Source organism: Epinephelus fuscoguttatus, linkage group LG24 (genome assembly GCF_011397635.1).
Source record: "Epinephelus fuscoguttatus linkage group LG24, E.fuscoguttatus.final_Chr_v1".
In the NCBI taxonomy this organism is placed as follows: domain Eukaryota; kingdom Metazoa; phylum Chordata; class Actinopteri; order Perciformes; family Serranidae; genus Epinephelus; species Epinephelus fuscoguttatus.
In genome coordinates, this window is record NC_064775.1 from 6423014 (window position 1) to 6445942 (window position 22929).

General features: G+C 42.3%; 1 protein-coding gene across 1 annotated transcript in view; it reads right to left on the reverse strand.

The window, feature by feature from the left end:
* Positions 1-22929, reverse strand: part of LOC125885085 (pseudouridine 5'-phosphatase) — a 47784-nt gene that overhangs the window by 20565 nt on the left and 4290 nt on the right. Inside the window, exon 3 of the mRNA XM_049570518.1 lies at positions 22678-22907. Within this exon, the coding sequence (XP_049426475.1) occupies positions 22678-22907 (230 nt within the window). The remainder of the gene's footprint in view (positions 1-22677; positions 22908-22929) is intronic.

Sequence of the window (22929 nt, forward strand, 5' to 3'; positions counted from 1 at the left end):
CCAAGTGGACGTTTGTGCCAAATTTGAAGGAAATTCCCTCAAGACCTTCTTGAGATATCACACTGATGAGAAGAACGTGGATACAAGGTCACAGTGTCCTTGACATTTGACTACCAAAATCTACTTCATTCATTGTTGAGTCCAAGTGGACGTTTGTGCCAAATTTGAAGGAAATTCCCTCAAGACCCTCTTGAGATATCGCATTCATGAGGACAACATGGATGCAAGGTCACACAGACCTTGACCTTTGACCACCAAAATCTACTTTGTTCATTGTTGAGTCCAAGTGGACGTTCGTGCCAAATTTGAAGGAAATTTGAAGGAAATCCTCAAGGTGTTCTTCAGATAGTGCGATCACAAGAATGGGCTGGGTGGATGAATGAACAGAAGGACAATCCAAAAACTTAATGCCTCTGGCCACGGCTAAGGCCATCACGGAGGCATTAAAATAACCTTTCCAGCTGCCTTTACAATGCATCGAGGCCACTTTTACCCCTTCCCCACCAAATAAGCTCTGGTCCTTGAACCAGTTCGATTCAAGATTCATGGAACCTTGGTACTATCTAGAGAACCAGTTTTGCGTTTCCACTGGTTCTCAGTGGAACCATGATAATCAAGGATGTGTCATCAAAAGAGGGCGTTAAACAATGCAAAATAGAGGCAAACAGCAGTAGCTAAGTGGTGGATCACATTGATTACCTCTGAACTTTTGTTTTGTTATTACAGATATTTGTTTTTATCCTTTCTTGCAATGACTTCTTACTTGTTATCTCAGTTTCATGTTGGTAGAAAAGAGGTAATTGTGGCACCTTTTATCTTTTATCTCTGTGCACTGAAAGGCTCTCTCCTCAGCTTTTTTATTGGACGTTCATATTATATATCTTTGTTTTTGTTGAATACATATAATCAGTAGGGGAAATTCATTCATGGTCGAATGAATTTGAAAATGCTTCACAATCCATCCTTGACGCAAGACATCAGGACAACTGTTTACCCTTGCATTACTTCAATTATATTAGTTTCATTTCTTTGTTACAATCGAAACGAATCAATCAAAGGAACTATCTAAAGTTAAATCTGTGTGTTGTCGGGAGTCGACTGGTATGACTTTCACTTCAAAAGGCTCTTTGTGAAACTGGTGAGAAAGGAACACAGCTTGACATGTTTACTGACTGACACAATGCAGTCACAACAGAGGCAGCTATTACTGAGTGCATTTTCATTAAGAGATAACTTGCTGCTGTGCTGAGTGTAAAGAGATTGCAATTGGCTCAAAGAAAAGCCTGTGGACAGCCCAAGGACTTAATCAAAAAAATCACCATTGAGCCAAAACGAGTGTCTGCAAATCTCATAGCCACCCTGCCTTCCTTTCCTTGTGATCTGAGGAGGACCCTGCAGCAGGCTTAACCCACACATTTGAAGTCTGTGATGATAAAGTATCCAGCTCGGAAAATACAAACAGGGAGGAGGGACAGAGCTGTATATCTGCATGCAAGTTGAGCGAGTCATGTGCTGCACTAGATAGGAAGAAATGCAGAGGGCTGCAGAGTGTGGGCTAAGTCGTTTTTAAATCAACTTGGCCATCACTGCACTTTAAACCATTCACTAACCCATAATATTTTGTGAGAGTTTATTCCAAAAAGCTTACCATCTTGAATATTTCAGAGTAGGAAAAAAACACAAAGTGAGCCTCTCAGCGTGAGCACCGTTTGAAACCTCTCGGGAGTGTTTTTGAGTGTTCTATGGAAACATTTTAAGGCACCCTGCATCATTTTCATTTGCTTATCTATCATAACAGATGCATCTGTTCTATGAATGACCCCGGCCATGTGGCACAATCGGGCATCAAAGTGGAGGAAAATGAAGTGGCTACAGTGATAAGTGAATGGCTGGAAGTTCACAGGCTGCATCTTGGAAATACTGATATTTCCCCCCTCAACATATTGGATCAAGGTGTTGATTCTTTATTATGTGAATCCTTGTAAACCCCTGATAGTTTCTGAGGGATGAAAGCCAATAAAGGCATGGGGGTGGGGCAAGTCCTGAATCATAGTTGCCGTGTTGTTGCAGCATCATTATCTGCACATCCAAAGCTCCCGCGGCCAAAAGGGAATTCACCGACTTTATCCAGCCTGTGTGAGAACCTTTTCTTACACTCTTTCATTTCTCAGGGAAAGCAGCAGTTAATTCACCGTGGTTTGAAATAGAGTGTTATGATAATGAGATAGGCCAGTAACAAAGTCTGTTAAATTAGCATAATATTGTAGTTAAATAGAAGTGTAATAGTTTTGTTTTCGTAAGGGGTGACCCTGAATAATCAACTCTTCAAAGATTCGCCCTAAGGCGCATTATTCGACCGCCAATCTCACAGTCCCAAACGAAAGACTGTCCCAGTTGGAGGAAAATGTGGTTATGAAACAAAGGATCATTCCATTTGGGCTATATGGGGGTGCTATTGCCTGTTATGGTGTAAATGTATTAATAAGAGCACTCATAGCACCCACAGAGGAAGTGTTTTCTGAACTCAAGAACGATTCTCTAACTTAAAATCAGCAGAGGGAGGTGCATAGAAACAGCCATTTGAGGCTCGCATCTCTGTCTTTGTCTCTCTCTAAAAGAAAGTTGAAGGTTCTGTTTGCAACCACAGAGTGCCAGCAGGAACCAAACTAGGTGGCATGACTTGATTGGATTAGACAGTGAAGAGTGACAGGGGAAAAAAAAGGAGAAACTGGGGATGACAGGCAGCGAAGGGCCAAGAAGGTGAGGACAAATGATTTAACTGGGTGTTTCAGCTCGTTTGTCTGGAAATGGAAACTAATGTCGCAAATGAGAACATGAGATCAATGAGGAAGAAAAAGGAAAAAATGATTTGCCATTGGGGAGTACTGTTGCCATGAGGGGGGGTACTTCGTCTGCAACAGTGTTTGAGTGGGTGGAACATGTCAGGTGGTGCCAGAACCAAAGGTTTCCCAGCAGAACAATGCATTGGAACAAAATAACCAAAGTTATTCACTTCACCTATCAGTGGTTTTCATGTTTTGGCTGATCGGCGTAGCTATCAAACACATGGGATGTCTCAGCAAATTATGTTTTACTAAGTGAGAATGGAACAGTTGGCAAACACAGTACATGCTGCCTTGATTCCTGTGTCATTGAGGTCATCCTTGAATTTCTTTCACATTTCTTAGAGAGTTCGGAAGGAAATGAGGGAACCAGGAAGCCCGCAATTGGAACTGAGAAGAGAAGGTTTGTGCGAAATGAGCCTGACCGACGGGACCTACAGAGCAGAATTCATTTTTATTTGGTAGGTGAAAAACTCCTCTCACACACAGAGTGTGATTTATTTGAAGTTTCCGGTTTGTTTGATACGAACAGAAGAAGATCTGGGTAGTTGAAAGGAGGGGAGAATAAGGAACAAAGGAGCCGATCAAGGGATGTCCAGACTGCGGAGAACAGAGATCTGTGGTTTTACATAAGAGCCTTGCTGCAACATTCATTCAGCTGCAGTTTTTTTTTTTTTTTTTTTCCTCAGTGATGATTTATTTAGGTTTGTAACATTAGTCCAGCTGGGATGAGACAACAGAATGAAGGACTGACTCTAAAATGAGGTAAGAGAAAACAAACATAAAATATTTCTAGGGCTGAAAAAGAGAGAGCCGCACCGCAACTTGGCATGCTGTTAAAAGTTTATATGCAGATCAAAATTACTTCTAGGTTCTGCAAACAAGTACAGACTAAATAAGGACTGACAGTCACACGTACCACTAACTTGATATCATCAGCTTCAGTCATAGGGCCTTCCATTTTGCCACGATCAGAATGAGTAAACATTGTTGACCAATTGCTGCGTAAAGTGAGTCCGATCTCTGGATCGCTGGTCTGTTCTGAAGATGTCTAGAAATCAATACCTCCCCTGATTTCACTTTTCGGAGATGGGTTTAGGACACTGTTGTAATCCAACAGGCACTTCTTCTGAACCTATGACCCATCCAAGTGATCATCAAGTCTTGAATACTCTTTTTTCAAGGTGGCCCACCAGCAAATGGAGACACGAATTGGAATGCTTTTCAGTGTACGTAATATTCATTCATTGTGCAACATAAGAAAAGGCATGTTGGCCGATTCTGATTCTCTCATTTAAAGGTCAATATCGGCCTATACCGATGTTTTGCTGTTTGTTTCTGCTGCTGAATGGTAAAGGACTTTTCTACATTGCCTGCCTAATGGCTTGCCTCTGCTGTAGTACCTCCACAGCCCACGAAGGAGCAAAGTGAAAGGATTTTCTAACTGAGTAGACTCAGAAAAACAACCTACATATGCACCTATGTGGGTACTGACTGTAATGTCTGGGAAGTACAGTGCAGAAACGACATCTAAGGTGACCCCATCCACTTAGCATTTACTTGCATTTAACACTTTTACATAAAAACCCTTAGTTCAGATATGCGTTTGAAAATCTATGGGCTGGTGTGTACCTGGAGATGGTAAGGGGTGAATGTGGTAAGCTTTGTCAGAGCAGTAATAGGCCAATTTAATGTTCAGATAGAAAAGTTCATGTCTTAATTATCCTGATTTGAATGTCTGGATTATAAAGCCTTCCCCAGGTGGAATGCCTTGTATGATTAATGGCAGGGGAAGAACTAGTTATCTCTGCCTCTCTCCCTCCCTTTCAGTGTGGGCATGAACTAGCTCGCTTTCATGTTTCATTAATCTTATTCAGGCTGCTGAGCACACCTTTGGTAAAATCTCCTGTCTCATCAACAGTGTTACTTCGGAGTTGTGAAAAATGTCTTTGCTCTCCATGGAAAAGAGAGCAGTGCTTTTTCTTTCACTTTTGGTCAGGCCAGACAGCAGCATCGACACCACATTACTCACCTGTGAGGCCACTGAACTGCGGTGTTCAGTGAGGGACAGGCTTTCTCTGCTCTGCCCCCGGCATTCTGAATATCACATTAAATCACACCTTGTAATATATTTGCTTTGCTGCGAGGGACATTTTCATAAAATCATTCTGAATAGCACACACTACAGTTTTGTAACTCCTCTATGATGTATCACTTTAAAAGTCATGTTCAAAGCTGTGAGTAGTTACCACAAAAATAACATAGTGATATTACTCATCAAAACGTATTTGAGCTACTGATTACATTTTCATTTCGAACATTTCACTTTCATTATAAAATGATCATTTATTGTCTTTATTTTACAGTTGACCTGTGACCTTTGAATTTAAAAAGTTAAAGAAGTTTTGTCATCATTTGCGTATGAATTCTTCAGACAGTGATCTTGACATTTGACCACCAGTTATCAGTTTATCAGTTCATCATTGAGTCCAAGGTGACGTTTGTGCCAAATTTAAAGAAATTCCCTAAATGTGTTCATGAGATATCCCCGTTGAGACAATGAGACAGACAAGGTCATAGCGACCTTTACCTTTGACCTATGACCACCAAAATCTTGCAAGTTCAATGCTAAATCCAAGTGGACATTTGTGTTAAATTTAGGGGAATTTCCTCAAGGTGTTCTGGAGATACTGCATTCACAGGAATGGGACAGATGGACAGACGTAAAACGACTGACACTGACGCTAGTATGAACACTGTTTGTGTTTGTTACCAAGGTATTACACCATGGTCTGAATGAATACTCAATTCTGATTGGCTGCAGGGTTTCCGTTAAAAACTGATAATGATTACCTACTGAGAAGTTTGGGTGAATCTATTTGTTCCCGATTCAAAATTAATGGTATCATTATCTGTAATCTGTTTACAATTTAATTTACAATACATGTGTTTACATGGAGCCATGTATTCCTTTTGCATTCGGGTTGGAAGCCCTACCTGAATAGAAATGCTTCTTGTAAACACCTCAACCCGAATGAAAACAGCTAACCCAAAAGAAAATCTAATCGGGTGCACAGGGGTGGAATATTCCTTTTCAAAACCCGAAGGGAAGAAATTTTCTGTCTTGTATACACCTACCCGATTCCAGCCATTCCGTTCTTTCTGCGCATGCTCGTATCCTTGCCCTTCGGGCGCAATGACATAGCACACATAGCAACAGGCTGAGACAGAGCAGTCAGACTCATTGCACTCACCGGTTTCCATTCGCCACAGCACAGCCTCTATCTCCCTTCTTCGACCTTCTACCTCCCTCCTCCTCCTCAACAGACGAAGCATGAGCAGAACAAGGTTGTTGTTGTACTGCTGCTTCAAGAATATAAGCAAAACAAGCCCGAAAAAGGCACTAAGAACGGCGTCGTCAAGCATCTTGTTATCTGGAGCAAGGACTACAGTGTTTTCTTCCAGTAAACGTAAACATGTAACATCTGCCCGCCCCCTATCCAATCAGAAACCTTACCTGCCCCAAACCTTGCACGGACCCGAATAAAGGCGATTAAACTGATCTCCCGTGTAAACCCTCATTCGGAATGAATATTTCCCATGTAAACTACCTGAATAGCCAGCCAGTATTGTTGTCAAACATACTGTCACATTATATTTACCGTTTGTCAACTATATGCAATGTTACTGACTTTGAATCTTGCTAGCGTAACATTAGCTTTCCAGCTAATAGCTGGGCCAAATGGTTCCATGAGCTGGGCGGACTAGAATATCTCCCGTTTCTAGGCCACATCTAAGGTTCATCCTAATTACTGGAGTAGTGAATAACATTTCCATTGCTTAAGAACCCGGGGTGGCAATGATTTTTCTAGGTATAAGGTAAACTCTCAGGTGTTAGCAAGGGAACCGAGTTATAGCTTGTGAAATAATGAAAATATGAGCAAATATTCTGACTTTTTGTATCTTTGGTAAGGAGACCATGGTATAAGCAGGGTAATGCCCTTCGAGGTGTCCATTATCACTTTTTAACAGCCTTCACAGAGGCAACACTGTGTGGCAGACAGTTCATGCTAGTGATGTCCAAATGAAGCTTCATGAACCACCAGTTGCATTTGCTGAACCCACTAGATGGCGCTCTTGGTGTAATGAAAAAGGCAATGTGGTTTGGTCTCAACTAGCAATGGCCAAATTAAGCTTCATGAACCATTTTCTTTATTTTTAAGTCCACTCTGGCACTCTTTGTTCAACAAAGGATTGAAACCAAACTGCATTGCCATAAAGCTTCATTTGGCCATCACTAGTTCATGCCTCCACGTTGGCCATTAAAAAGTTATAACCTAGACATCATTGGGCATTATTCCTTACTTATCTTTCAGTAGTTGACCAAAGATTTTGCAGATCCTCCTTGTTCAGTCTGTCCTTGCCAGGTAGCTAACGCTACCTAGCCAGCTGTCTGTTGATACCAAGCCGATGTCACAGAAACAGATGGATTAGTGTACTGACTTTCCTCTACCAATAATGAGAGGGGTGTATGCGTGGACTAAATGTGTTAAATGCCTTTCTGCCTGTTTCTTATGTCTCTTCGTGACTTTTTTTTTTTAAGTTTTTTTTGGGCATTTTTTGCCTTTAATGGACAGGACAGTTAAGTGTGAAAGGGGGAGAGAGAGAGGGGATGACATGCAGCAAAGGGCCACAGGCTGGACTCGAACCTGGGCCGCTGCTGCAACACTTCTTAGTGACTTTTAACAACCTGGTGGTTTTTTCATCACAGTTGAGATTAGTGCAGGAGGAGCTGACAATTGGATGTGTGTTATTTCCATATGGCTGTTTACCGCCAGCCCTCCACCCTCCTCCCTCCAGCTTTCCCTCTGTCTGCTCCCCTTCTCTTCTTCTCTGTCTCGTGTTCCTGCCGCTCACCCCTCCTCCTCTCTCCTGTCACGGAGTGGGAGCCAGGGAGTGACGCATCATCATTCGTTATTCCACTGAACACTCTGTCGATTCCCCCTCTGAGCCTTAGTTTCATATCTCATCAAGAAAAATGCCAGCCCTAACCGTGGCTGGCTCCAGATTAAAAAATCAGGTGTGCCGTGCCACAGGCAGACCTATTTGCAGCAAAAAGCCTTTCAAATGAGAGGAGAGGGGAGTTAGCGAGAATATATCAATTGGACGCCTCAGATTTCCCTGTTAAATTAGGCTGTAAATATCTAAATGCGGTGTGAGGAAAATGCCATGATTCCTCACTTTTGGATGATTTCTTTCTGACTGCACCTTGGTTTTTATATCATTCAGAAGCCATTTGTAAATGCAGGCTTTTACAGTTAACAAATGAGATGTGGTCCCTTTTATTAAGGTCAAGGACTGTAGCATCAGTAGTCTCGCTCACCAGACCTTTCTCAAGAAAAGAAAGGTCTGGCTGCACCGATTCTCACTTTAAGATTGGAGAAAAAAAACGCCCCGGCTTTTTTTATTTCTTTCAACCAATCACAATCGTTCTTGGCGATGCCACAGCAATGGTGTGCTTGCAAAAATATTGCCAGGGAGAAACAGGTTTTGGTGTAACACGCCCACAAAAATATCGCCTACAGAACGCGAACCATGGCAGAAAAATGGCAACATCTCCGCAAGATCAAACACCGCAAAAGTTAGTAAAGGATGTGTTGAAAACTGCTACACAACCGGAGGTGGTAGGGCGGGACTTCAGCGGGTGGCTCGTTCCGCCCAATGAGAGGCTGATCTATGCAGCGAACTTCTGCCCACTCAGCCGATAGCATCAGTGATGACAGACCTGTTGAAATGATGAACGTTTGATTTACTATATTTTGGGAAAAAACACCAGTTTGCAGTCACATTGGGTCCAGGCACCAAACGGTGTAAGGACCCTGTTGAAATCACACCGCTTGCTATTATTTCATGAAAAAAATAATCACATTTTTGAGGGCCTAAAGGTGCTTTTTTCATTGGTGTCTAACGCCAGAAGTCAACTTCAGAATGAGACCAGGTTGACATTAGCAATTATTTCCAGACGTGTGTTCACCTGAGAAACATAACTCCAACATTCACTCTATTTTTGCTCTGTTTTAACTGTTTAATCATGGTGGGTTTATTTAAAAGTCAGTCAAATTCCAGAGGCATTAAACACTTTTTCCCAACTGTAAATACTGTAATTTGGAATAAAAGAAATGTACATAACCTGGGCCATGCTGGCATCTTATAGGTCCCAAATGAGAAAACATACAAGGACATACGATATGAATTCCTGAACCCAACTGCTTTGAAATTAAAATCTAATTGTCATATCTTCATTACACATAACAGAGTTTGTACGCCTAATGAATACTCAGGACACATCGACTACAGGAGCCACATTTTACTCCTGAGTGCACTTCCTGTTTAGCCATTTCCAGCTGTTTCCTAATGAAGACCCTTTGGATGTCAAACTAGGAAATACTTTGATTCCTATTTAATCTTTTAAGAATTCTGTTTTTAAATTATGACTACTTCTATCATATATCAGCAGCAGAAATTAAGTCGAAGATAAGAAACTGAATCACTGAATACTACAGACAGAGAATAGCAAAAAAAGGTCAAACTGGTCTGTCCTTTTATCAAAGGAAGCTGAACTTGAAGTGGTTTTCTGGCATCATAATCACGACCCATTTGAGAGCTCAGGATGTCGTCTGTGCACTCTCCTTTTTCCACAGTCCGGATGAATGGCACCAAATGCACCGCTCCATACGTGAGGCTATTCAGGTTTTGCAGTGTGGTTACCTTTCAAATTACAGGAAAAGAGAAACACTTTGGTTAGGAAATGTGGATCACAATGAATCATATACAAATTTGAGAGGACAGACACATGAATTTCTGCTTCAGCTGAAGACGAACTACCTTGTATGGACTCACAGTATCCAAGGAACAAAACTCCTGAATAAAAATAGTCTTCTAAACATTGTATTGAACATAGTAATGTCAATAATTCATCAATTTAAACCACTAAGTTACTTGATTCATTATGAGGTATAAAAAAAGGTCTTTGTACCCTGAAGTCAGCGCTGAAGTGACGAGTCAAGTCCACTTCTGTCTTCTCACGCTTGCTGCATAGCCTCAATACCCAACTCCTGCTTTACGAAAGACGCAACATCTATTTAGAATAATGTTAATTCTTGGACTATGCTAAACTTGACATTTATATTTCCAAGTTATCGTAATTGCACACAGTCTGCAACTTTTTAACGTAACATAACTGTTTCCTATTCAAGTCTAGCATTAACAGTACGTTGTCCGTATGGCAAAGCATAACTTTAGCTACTAACGTTAACATGATGGAGCTTTATCTTCCCACCTCACACAGACGCCCATTTATTCAAAAGTATTATCACCCTAAATTCTAACACTTATGTATTACGTTTGGACTTCGGGTCTTGCCGGTTCGCAGCTAGATAGCAAGATAACCAGCTAAGCTATCAAGCCACGCATTAGCGCTAACATTTAAATAAAATAATAACAGAATGTCACTTACCGAACAACTGGAGCACTGGTGTCTTCGAGGGTCAGTTGGTATAATGATCTCCACAGCAAGCCTCATTATTTGTCCAATATTTGTACATGAAATTCTCCGAAAGGCTACGAACAGCCGGCTCCGACACCTCAAAATACGGCAAGGAGGCCAAGTTGAGTGACCTGTGGTGAGGCCTAGGTGAGAGTGTGCCAGTCAAAGTGGCCACGCCCTTAGTTATGCATAATTTGAAGCCTTAAAGCCGCGACAAGGAACATTTAACTGGATATGCAAAAGTCTCTCGTTTCTGCTGATGTCTGTGCATGACCTACAACAGCAAATGAGACCATTGGTGTGAAGATAAGCTATTTCTATATAGTGTATATCCATACCTTTAGGAAACTGTCTCTGGGTCCACCCCAGGTCGCTTCCAGGACGAAGCAATTTACGGCACTCAGACGGCACACGTCATCTTACCTAGCTGCTTACATTTAGTTACTGTTATAAATAGTTGCTATTCCTCCTCCTCGACCCGACGTCCACGGGGAGTTAAAATAGCAGCAATCATCGGGTAAAAGTTCTGTGAAAGCACTGGACTCACCAACAGTCAGCCACGTCTCAGTCACACAGAGAAAATCCAATCCTCGGGAAGTCAGGAAATCCTTCAGGATAAACGTTTTGTTTGCTAGCGATATAGCATTTACCAGCCCAATCCTGGCAGGAGCCAGCGGGTCCACGGTGTTAGCTGTCCGGGGAGCCACACACAGAGGCCGCAGGTTGCGCAGATTCACCCCGCGCCAGCAGGGACAAGGAGAGCAGGGGCCGCGGGGCTGGAACACCTCATCCGGGCCAATGACAGGTACCAGCCAGGTGTCGACAGGGTCCAGCAAATGCCGAGAAATAAAGAGGCAAGGCACCGCTCCATACTCAGTCCAAGAAGTCGTGGAAGTGCTCGCCAAACAGGCCTTCAGCCTTACCAGCCGACCGCTGCGCTTACCCCGGCGGACGTGGCGCTTACGTCGGAGAGGTGGAGCTGGGGCGCGGCAGAGGTGAGCTGGGGGCAAAGTTTTCCTGTCTTGTTGTTTCATTCATCCCCAAAACAAATACATGCGCGAGCCAGGTAAGCGTCTTCACAACAATATGCGCTAGAGCTCATGGGAAATGTAGGCTTCATTCCGGCAAAACACTACCGCTTTTGTCCACAGGGTCACCAAAATGAACTCAAAATGAAAGTTCCTTGTAGGGGCTTTAACATTTAAACAGAAAATGAACTATTTTGGAGCCAGCCTCTAGTGGTCAGTCGATGAATTGCAGTTTTTGGCACTTTCGCACTGGCTTCACTCGTCAGGTTCCCGCTTGGTTAGCGCATAAACAAAGATCTCAACTTCAGCTGTTTGTTACTGACCAACGGGCTCAGCCGTTGCCAATGCCGATTCATAATACTTTCACGGGACAGACCGGAGTGACCGACAACCAACCGTCAGCTTGGATTCTTGTCTTGCACATTAAAAACCTTTCAAGAAAGTTTGATACACATAGAATCTTTGTGGTTTAAAGTCATCATACAAAGAGTAACCATTTACAGTTGCAGTCTAGGTTGACCATCAACAGTTTCACAGGCATCTCTTTTATAATGGTGGTCTGTGGGTAGTACAAGAGGTCCATGTGGAGTTTGGGCGGTGCACCACTCTACATTAGCTTTCAACAACTATAGTGGTACATGAGGCCACTTGAGGACTAAAATAACAAATTTGGATGTACCCTGCCATTTATGTGCTTGAGTTTTAAGAGTCCATCAAGGTAAATGGCACTAGTAGGGCATGTGGAGGGTGTGACATGGTTAACGAGGTACTCCACAGCTAAATTGCCGATGTTAGCTGACAGTGTTCCATGTTAGTTTCGGTAACATGTTATTCCAGCCCGTCCACTGTTGTTACAGGTGACATTATTTCTACCCAAGAAACAGATGCAGATTTATGTATCTGTGGTTATTGTGTGTGTTCACTTCACAAATAAGTGAAGTCATATGCCAACACACAGTGTCATGGTCTTTTCTTTGTTCATCACATTTCTAAAGATCTAATTTGTTCCACCAGTACAATGTCAGACAGCTTATAAACACATACAAGTAAGAAAATAAAAGTCTTTCGCTTCAGATGCAGTTTGATTGCAGTAATGTTGAAGGCAGTGAGTAATGAGGGTGGGCAGCTGTTTTTCATATAAATCTTATTTTTCATGTTTTAAAAAAATCAAGTTATTTCTCTCTCTTCTTTCAGAATTCTTTTTCCAAGGGCATGTTTCAGTTCAATCTTTGTGCATGGCCGTCCTGAACAAACATGAATACAGACGATGTGCTGGTTGAAGGCAACGCTTAGAAAAGGACATGAAAGGTCTGTGGTCTGGTTTCCCCGCACGCTGACTGACAGAACAAAATACGAATATAACCATTCAAAAGAATATCCCTCCTCTGAATCCTCACAGAACGGCCCATTTAAAAATGGAAGAAATGCGTTCGTCACCGTGAAAATATATTGTTATGCAGCCTGAATACCGCTGGTTGTTCTCAGGTCCAGTGTGACAGCTACAGTATGAAAAGAATAAAAGATGGTGTGAGGAGTTGTGCTGGACGGCTCTGCGGGGGCGTAATGGTTCTTCATTCTTCTTTCAGAGGAGAAACAAATTTCCACTGAACACGGCGGAACATGTCCAATCATGTGACACTTTGACACCACACAGTGCAGCGTGGATAGTGACGTGCGTTTCTGAGCAAGCCAATCATGAGCTCTGCTCCTGTCGGACTCTCTGAGTCTCTGCTGGGAAGTCCAGCTGTTACAGTCACTAGAAGCACATTTATGACCCTTTGAGAGAGCCACTGTGGGTATCTGTGTTGCAGCTAGGCTCGCGATCCCCTGGAAGAGGCTCTATCAGTATGTCATGAGTGGTTGGAGTAAACAGTGGTAGCCATGCTGCTTATTATTGTGTTTAAAGGAGAAGTCTGGTATTTTTTCTGGGTTGTTTATGATGAAATAGACTGGTTCAGACCATGCTCATTTTCGGAGAATTTGGCATTCCCCTGCCTGAGTGGTCAGCGGTGTTCACTGATGTTCTGACATAAAAATCGTAGCAAACTGTGGTTTCCATCTCAATTGTGGAACATTTTTCAGCTGCCTCACACCCGTGTGTAAACTTCCGCTTGATCGTTCGTTTGACCCTGAAGCGTTAAACACTCCAGCCCACTTGATGGCGATAATGCTCCTTTACGTGGGTGTCGCCAACCGGCAGGAAACCATTGCAATGTAATGGGACACAGAGAAGAAGCAGAAGAAGAAGGCTGGCGTTGTGTTCAAAGGCATCGTACTGCGAAGGTTGTTTACGAGCGAGTAATCAATTATGCAGTTGTTTAAACTTATTACAAAACTGTCTCGTTCATTCTCGTTCTTCCTCCAGGAGCACACACAGCACTGTCGAGCTACAACCTTGTCATAAACAACCCTTTTTCCGTGTCCAGTGGCGGATTACTACCAACGGACAACAAGGCTTCTATAGAAAACCAATGGATTACACAAAATAGCATATCTAAAGCAAATGGCATATCTCATGCCCCGTATGTCGTAGAGACATGAAACTTTGCACAGAGATGCCTCTCCTCATGAGGAACACATTTGTCTCAAGAACCCATAACTTCCGCTTATATAGATTTTCCGCCATTTTGAATTTTTTGAAAAACACTTCAAATGGATCTCTTCCTAGGAAGTTTGAGTGATCTGCATGAAACTGGGTGAACATAATCTAGGGACCAATATCTAAAGTTCCCTCTTGGCAAAAGTTGGAAAACTTACTAAAACTGAGCTTCTATAAGGCAATGAATATTGCGGAGGGCGTGGCTCATCACATAAAGGTGTATAACATCTCAAGGGTTTCACCCATCACCACGCAACTTTGTAGGCATATGACCACACATAATCTGAGGGGACCCCTCCATTATTGACCCCATCAAACAAAATGGGGGCGCTAGAGAGCTCATTTCTTATCTAGGCCTAACCACCATATGGATTTTTACTAAACTTGGTAGATATGTAGAACAGGACGCCTCAAGGTGACTGGAGAAATTTAACTCTAATTGGCAACTGGGTGGCGCTATAACAACAGAAAAATGCTTCAAAATGGCGACTGATCGCTGTGGCTCCCCCTGTGGACCAATGTTGGTGTTTTTCTAATTTTTGGTATGACTAAGTCATGGTATGGTATGCTGTACATAATCACGGAAACTGTCAGTGTGTCATTCTGTCAGTCAGTCATTCTGTCTGTCCCACGTTTTTCTACTCACTGACGTGGTCAATCTATGTGAAACTGCACATAGGCATTGAGGATTGGCATCGGTAAAAGGTGACAAAGCTACCAATGGGTATGGACTACTTGTGAAAAATTACGATTTATTACCTTTTTTTTTTTTTAACTGCAAAGTATTTCCCCAAGCACTTCGCATGCAGGTATCAGGGCCTGACGCTAACTTTTTTCCTGAGGAGCACATGTTCTCCTAAGTTGAAAAAGTAAGGGGCGCACAAAGAACTTTAGGGGCACAATGTAAATTGATCAAATAATGTGTTTTCCGTAATAAACATGATGCAAATAGACATTTAAAAGCAAAATTATTGAATAAATTTGTATACAAAATGTACAGAAAGGTAAAATCATCAAGTCTTGAAAAAGTATTGCAATTTAATTTTGTCTTTAATGTTATTATCTTACATATATTATCTTTGCAATATGATTATCTTATATAATGTTATTACTATCCTAAAACATTCTCCAGGTCCTCTGAAACTCTGCAGGACTTATTTCCACCCTGCCCAGCAGCGGTACCATGGCGAACGGTCCCTAACTGCGGGGAGAACGGAGCAGGCTTCTCCAGAGGTCTGCCGCTTTTCCCGGTCCGTCTCCTCCACACTTTGACTTATTTCCACGCTGCCGACAGTGGGACTTATATTCACTGTGCCGACAGTGGCTTGGAAAACCGTCCATAACTGTGTCAAACGGGGAAGAGGGAAGAGGGAAGGCGGCTGGAGTTCCTCCAACATTTGCGGTTAGATTATCATATTTTTTTATTGACAAAAATATAGGCTGCTTTGGCTGATTTTTTTTTATGCGCACATGTGCCCCTAAATATTTTTTACAGTTCGCATACACCTATTTTTAGTCCCAAATGCGAGTGAAACGCTCGCACTGTCGAGTGCTGGGTATCTATCCATATTTCAAGATACGTAAGATTCATTTTTTAGCTTCTAAAAAAAGACATCTCCCGTGAATTAACCAGCACAGCAGCACTGTTAATTGCATCATGGCAACTGTTTCTCTCTCTGAAGATATTCATCCAAGCTCTTAAGTCCTTTTTCAACATTTTACCTGTAATCTCCACTGTCTAAAATAAGCCTGCACATCCGTCCTCTCTGTTCTGCTATTACAACAGCTACTGCATGTCAACAGGTTGTCTAGCGCCTGAATAAATTTGAATGTTCCAGATTCACTTCGGCTCTGTAATATTCATTTTTAAAAATCGATATAAATCATTACCAGATATGATGATTATGATTTATAGCTGATAACGTTCATCACATGCAGCACGTTCCTAAAAAGACACCAAAACTGTGCATAATGAAGAGTTTCAAATAGAATGAAATTGTATTAACAAAGCCAAGCATGTCATTCAATTACATATTCATTAGTCAAATCATGCACTGAACAAAGATCAACAGTAGATTTGTCCAAATTAGCATAATACTTCCATTTTTACATGTGGTCTACTTTTCATGAAAGTAGGTCAGGCCTCACACTGCTATTTGGTGTCTCTTAGTGAGATATTTGGCAGCTATTTTAGACTGACTCAACACTGCGAAAGGCTTCCAGAGTGTCTGAAAATATATCTTAAACAGCCCGTGAACCCTGAAAGCTCACCACTTTTGATCAAAGTGCCACAGTAAAAGTGTGTGTCTGTCAGTGCAGAGAGCGGCGACATCACACCCTGCCTGCCTTACTGCAAATGGAACACATTAGGTACAAATAAAAAGCCATTGGCTGACAAACAGGCAGCTAAATACCACTAAATATAGCACATACTGTTTGACATGCTGTTGGCATAAAGTAGCTTTACATCACATTTTAATATAATGCAGTCCAGTACAACACCAAGTGTGACCTCAGTAATAAACAGAGATGAATTAACACCTTTAACAAAAAATGGCCATAATAAGCATGGTAAAGGTTGAATATATTATTTCGATTATTTTGAAAAATGTAAATGTAAATATCCCAGTATTTTTGAAGACATTGACCAATCAGTCCCTCCAGGATTTCACGGGCTGTTTATTGGAATGCCATGGCCTACAAAGCCTGATTTTACGGCAGCTTTTCCAATGTTTATGGGCGTTTTTTGCAATGAAATTGCGGGAATAAGTGAAATTTTCAAAAAATAGTTGCAATGGATCCCAGATTCTGAGCCTATTGTTCTGAGCATTCACACTCGGTATGTTTACATGACATTAGGGAAAATCGATTTATTGTGTTTCTCCGACTAAAATCAGACTTTTAATACATATAAACATGTTAGTCCGACTGAAATCGTACCAAAGTCGGACTAACACACCCAGATAATGGGTGCGGTTACATGATGGCTTCTCATTCAGAATGAAATAAATCTGATTGAAATCATTCGGAATTAAAGTTTTTCCAGGTAGTCTACATGAAAAATATTTATTCCGAATGAGGGTTTACACGGGAGATCAGTTTAATCGCCTTTATTCGGGTCCACGCAAGGTTTGGGGCAGGGAAGGTTTCTGATTGATAGGGGGCGGGGCGGATGTTACATGTTTATGTTTACCAGAAGAAAACACTGTAGTCCTCGCTCCGGATAACAAGATGCTTGACAATGACGTTCTTAGTGCCTTTTTCGGGCTTGTTTTGCTTATATTCTTGAAGCAGCAGTACGACAACAACCTTGTTCCGCTAATGCTTCGTCTGTTGACGAGGAGGAGAAGAGAGGTAGAAGACCGTGCTTTGGTGAATGGAAACCGGTTAGTGCAACGAGTCCGACTGCTCTATCTCAGCCCGTTGCCGCGTACCAGTCGCACGTGCTATATACGTCATCGTGCCAGAAGGGCAAGGAAACGAGCATGCGCAGAAAGACCGGAATGATCTTAAAGAGGAATGTACACAAGTATACAAGTACAAGTGCCAGAAATTCTTTCATTAGGAATTAGAATCGGAAAATTCCAGCCCCTTACATCGGATTGAATTTTGAATCGCAATTGGACATTTTCATTCTGAATTAGGTGTTTACAAGATCACTTTTAACAGGAATGAACTTTCATTCTGAATGAAAAGGGAATTAAACTGTCCATGTAAACACACTCAATGTGACTGGGAGTTGAACTACTCCTGCACTGATACAGTAAATCAGACCCAAATTGGTCTCAGCGCTTTGCACATGCTCCACAGTTTCCAGCCAAGGCTTTGACCAAGAAGTCCAATAGCATTAAATGTGTAACAGAAGAAGAGGCCAGTAACAACATGGCAACCAGAAGCATATGACGTGTCGTGTGTCTTACCACCTTACAACACCAAAACCACAAGGGATAGCTTGCATCTCGATTGTTCGGCCAGTGACACAGGAAAGGAGGAGAGGCAGACTCTCTCAGAGGTAAAGATGGGCAGAGGTTCACCAACCTGCAAAAAACTGCGTCTAAAAATTGTGGAACAATTTCAGAGAAATATTCCTCAATGTAAAATTGCAAAGAATATCCCCCCTTCAACAGCACATAATATCATCAAAAGATTCAAGAATCTGGAGAAATCTCCGTGCGCAAGGGACAAGGCCAAAAGTCAATACTGAATTCTCGTGATCTTTGGGCCCTCAAGCGGCACTGCATTAAAACAGGCATGATTATGTACTGAAAATCACTGCATGTGTTCAGGAACAATTCCAGAAATCATTCTCTGTGAACACAGTTCGCCGGGCAATCCACAAATGCAAGATAAAGTTGTATCATGCAAAGAAGAAACCATATGTGACCATTATCCAGAAACGCCGCCGTCTTCTCTGGGCCCATAAGCTCATTTAAATGGTCTGAGGCAAAATGGAAAACTGTTCTGTGGTCAGATGAATTAAAATTTGAATCTCTGATGGTATGGGGTTAAATTAGTACCTGTACATCTATTCATTAGTTAATGGCTGGTATGTTACCTAGGAAATAATAAACAGGCCAAATTACACAGCCAAAAGAGGACTGGAGAAAGAGTGAGACCGAGGGAGAGACGAGCGAAGGGGACAGCAGTTCGTCAGTGAGTAGTAATGAGACTGCAGCTGTATGTGAGCTGTAATTAAGGTGGAGGAGCTAGGCAGCAGGTGGAGATGACTGACACCTTGTAGTTCATCAGAGCTCCACTCACTGTGTTTTTTCAGTGCATTAGGCAAACCGACAGCAGAGTAAAAAAAGCAATGACATTTGAAAAACATAAATATAATGAATTAAAAACCACATCAACCAAGATTTTCAAGGTACTCTGAGAAAGAGGCGAGTCAAAATTTGTTTATAATGAGCAGACTTGACGACTGTATCTGGTGATGAACTATCCCATGCACTGTTCTTTTGAGGTTCATCCACAGATTTTAATGATGCATAGGTCGGGGGAATGTGAAGGCCATGACAAAACCTTCAGCTTGCACCTCTGGAGGTAGTCCATTGAGGATGCTGAGGTGTGTTTGGGATCACTGGAAAGGAAATTAGTATAGGCAATTCAAAGCCTGGATATACCAACACGGCATCCTACCCAGGGTCTTGTGGCCATTGTTGGTATACAAATTCACACTGTCCACTGTGGAGGGCTTTGAGAGTCACCTTCGAAGGTGGCTGGGATTGCCAAGATGCCCGAGCAGCATCGCTTACTACGGCAGTGGAAACAAGCTAACACTCCCCTTGAATAGCCTTAGCGAGAAGTTTATGGTAGGCCGAGCGGAAGAGGTGCTGCAATACAGAGAATCCACTGACCCAAGAGTCTCCCAGGTGACGACTAAATGGAGGTGGAGAGCACACGAGGCAGTTGAGCAGGTGGAATCACATTTGCGCCACAAAGTGCTGGTGGGAGCCGTGGCAATCTGTCGAGCAGGACTCGACAGCAGTCCAACAACCCACTACAACAAAGCCGAGGGTAAAGATAGGCAGGGCCTAGTCCAGAAAGAGGTGAGAGCTGGGGTCAAGGAGCTACATGAAAGCCAGATGGTGGGACTGCGACAACAGGGTGCATGGACCAAATGGGAACAGACTGTAGAAGGAAGGATCACATGGTCCGAAATGTGGAAAGCCGAACCTTTCCACATCAATTTTCTCTTTAAGTCGCTATACGATGTTCTGCCCAGCCCAACTACTCTCTTCTGCTAGGGATGAGAAACACTGGAATACATCCTCAGCAGCTGTCCTAAAGCCCTTGGGGAGGGTCGCTACCGCTGGTGCCACAGCCAAGTGCTGAAGGTAAACGCTGAGTCCATGTGCAGCACCATAGACCAGGCCAAACACCTCTGACCAGCAAGACACAGCATTACTTTTGTGAGAGCAGGAGAACACCCAAACACCAAAACAAAAGTCCAGGCAGGCCTCTTGGGAACAGCAAGTGACTAGCAGATAAGGCTGGACAGTATCATGACCCCTGGTACTATCACTAGATGTATGTATTTACCGTCCTGTTGTAGAAGCCATCCTCTCTTCACCTTCAGCTTTTTTTTTATAGATGCTATGATGTTTGCTTCCAGAATTTGCTGGAATTTAACTGCATCTTTTCTTCCCTCTACCTGTGAAAGGTTCCCCGTGCCACTGGCTGCAACACAAGCCCAAAGCATGATCGATCCAGTTGGGACAGGTGTTCTTTTCGTGAAATTCTGCACCCTGTTTTCTCCAAACATATCTTTGCTCATTGTGTCCAAAAAGTTCTGTTTTAACTTCAGCAGTGTATAGGACTTGTTCGCAAAAAGCATAAGGCTTGTTTCGATGTTCCTTTGCAAACGTCTGTACTTTCTGCACAGTAGAAAAGTGCACCACCACTCCAGAGTCTGCTATCTTCCTGCAGGTCTTTTGCAGGCAAACGGGGGCTTTGATTTGCCTTTCTAACAATCATACAAGCAGCTCTCTCTGAACTCAACTTGACCTCCACAGCTCCTGTTAACTGCTGTTTCTTAATGAAATTACGAACTGAGATAACAGCTACCCGAAAACACTTTGCCATCTTCTTAAAGTCTTCTCCTGCTTTGTGGGCATCGGTTATTTTAGTTTCCAGAGTCCTAGGCAGCTGTTTGGAGGAGCTGCTGAGTGTGGGGACAAGGTTTCAGGAGTCAGAGTATTTATAAAGCTTTGAAATTTGCATCACCTGGCCTTTCCTAATGATGACTGTGAACAAGCCAGAGTGCTAACAGGCTAATTATGGTCTGAGACCCTGGTAAAAGTTGTCTGAGAGCTCAAATGTCTTCGAGTGCCCAAACTTTTGCATGTTGCTCCTTTCCTTGTTTTCACTCTAAGACTGTACAAAACAAAAATAACTTAACCTTTTGGAGATCAGTCCATCTTCATCTTCTAATATTGCGATATTTTTAGGCTATAATGTGATACACAGTATATATCTTGATATTGTGAAATCTCCTCCTACTGTCGACTAAAATACTAAACTACTAAATAAACTACTGATAACTACTTGTCTTTCCCATAGAGAGAGAGAGAGCCATAGTAACCATAGAGATTACAGATCTATTCAAAGTCCAACACTCTATCACTGCTCTGCTGGAAGCACTCTCTGGTTGGAAAAGTTTGTCTAAAATTTCGATCAGACAAGCAGTGGTGTCTTAACACGGCGAGATGACACACAGGCGTATTTTATTATGTACACTGATAAAAAAAAAAAAGTTCAAACTTTCTAAAGTGGAAACATCTTCACCTCAATTTGAACTGCCTCAACGAAATCTGCAGAGTTATCTCCTCTCTCAGCTTCCAGTTGACTAAATACACTTTGCAGCACTTCAATATCACTATGCTTAAAACTAAAATTGCCTCCTCATGTTTGTATGCCTTCATGAACCAGTCAAGGTGCAGTAACAGTTTACATCCGTGTCTGTCCAGACATGAGGTGACATTGCTTCAAATAAGCTACATTTTCTAAAATATGGATGCTTCAAACAAACCACGCAGCACAAAAGATCTATACAATCAGCACAGTTTGAAGGTGAGTACGCAAGATTTGTGTCACCGAATTCAGTATCTGACATTTTTGACTTTTAATCAGTTCATCCTTGAGTGCAAGTGGGTGCTGGTGCCAAATTTGAGGAAACTCCGTCAAGGAAGCCTTGAAATCACTTTCACAAGAATGAGACAAGCCCATGGTCACAGTGACAGTGACAGTTGACCTTTAACATTCAAAACCTAATCAGGTTATTATTCATCCATATGTGGACGTTTGTGCCAAATTTGAAGAAATTCCCTCACAAGAATGAGACAAGCCCATGGTCACACTGACAGTGACGGTTGACCTTTAACATTCAAAATCTAATCAGGTTATTATTCATCCATATGTGGACGTTTGTGCCAAATTTGAAGAAATTCCCTCACAAGAATGAGACAAGCCCATGGTCACAGTGACAGTGATGGTTGACTTTTAACATTCAAAACCTAATCAGGTTATTATTCATCCATATGTGGACATTTGTGCCAAATTTGAAGAAATTCCCTCACAAGAATGAGACAAGCCTATGGTCGCAGTGACAGTGGAGTTTGACCTTTCACGTTCTAAACCTAATCAGGTTATCACTGAGTCAAAGTGGATGTTTGTGCCAATTTTGAAGAAATTCCTTCAAGGTGTTATGGAAATATTGTGTTTATGAGAATGAGACAGACAAGGTCACAGTGATCTTGACCATTGACCACTGAATGTAATCAGTTCATTGCAAATTCAACCAATGTTTGTGCCAAACTTGAAGAAAGTCCCTCACGAGAATGAGACAAGCCCATGGTCACAGTGACAGTGACTTTTGACCTTTAACACCCACAACCGGATCAGGTCATCGTTGAGTCCAAGTGGATGTTTGTGCCAAATGTGAAGAAATTCCTTCAAGGTGCTATGGAAATATTGTGTTTACGAGAATGAGACAGACAAGGTCACAGTGATCTTGACCTTTGACCACTGAATGCAATCAGTTCATTGCAAATTCAACCAATGTTTGTGCCAAACTTAAAGAAAGTCCCTCACGAGAATGGGAGGGACGGATGGACAAACGGATGGAAATGTGCTACATGTGTAATCTGTCGTAATTACCTTCTCTGGAGAGGTTGGAGGGTTGAATCTGCTGGCACAGACCAGGAAAGAGTCAGGGTTAGGTTTGTGATTCTTCACCTCGGGATCATCGCCCAGAACAATGTGGTCAAACAGACCGAAGAAGTCTTTGTGTTGGCTCGTCTTCAGCTTAAATGTCACACCGGCTGAGCTGGTGGCCACTGCGATGGGGATATTGTGCTTCCATAGATGGTGCACCAGTTTCTCCACACCTAGTGGTGTACATGTTGAAAA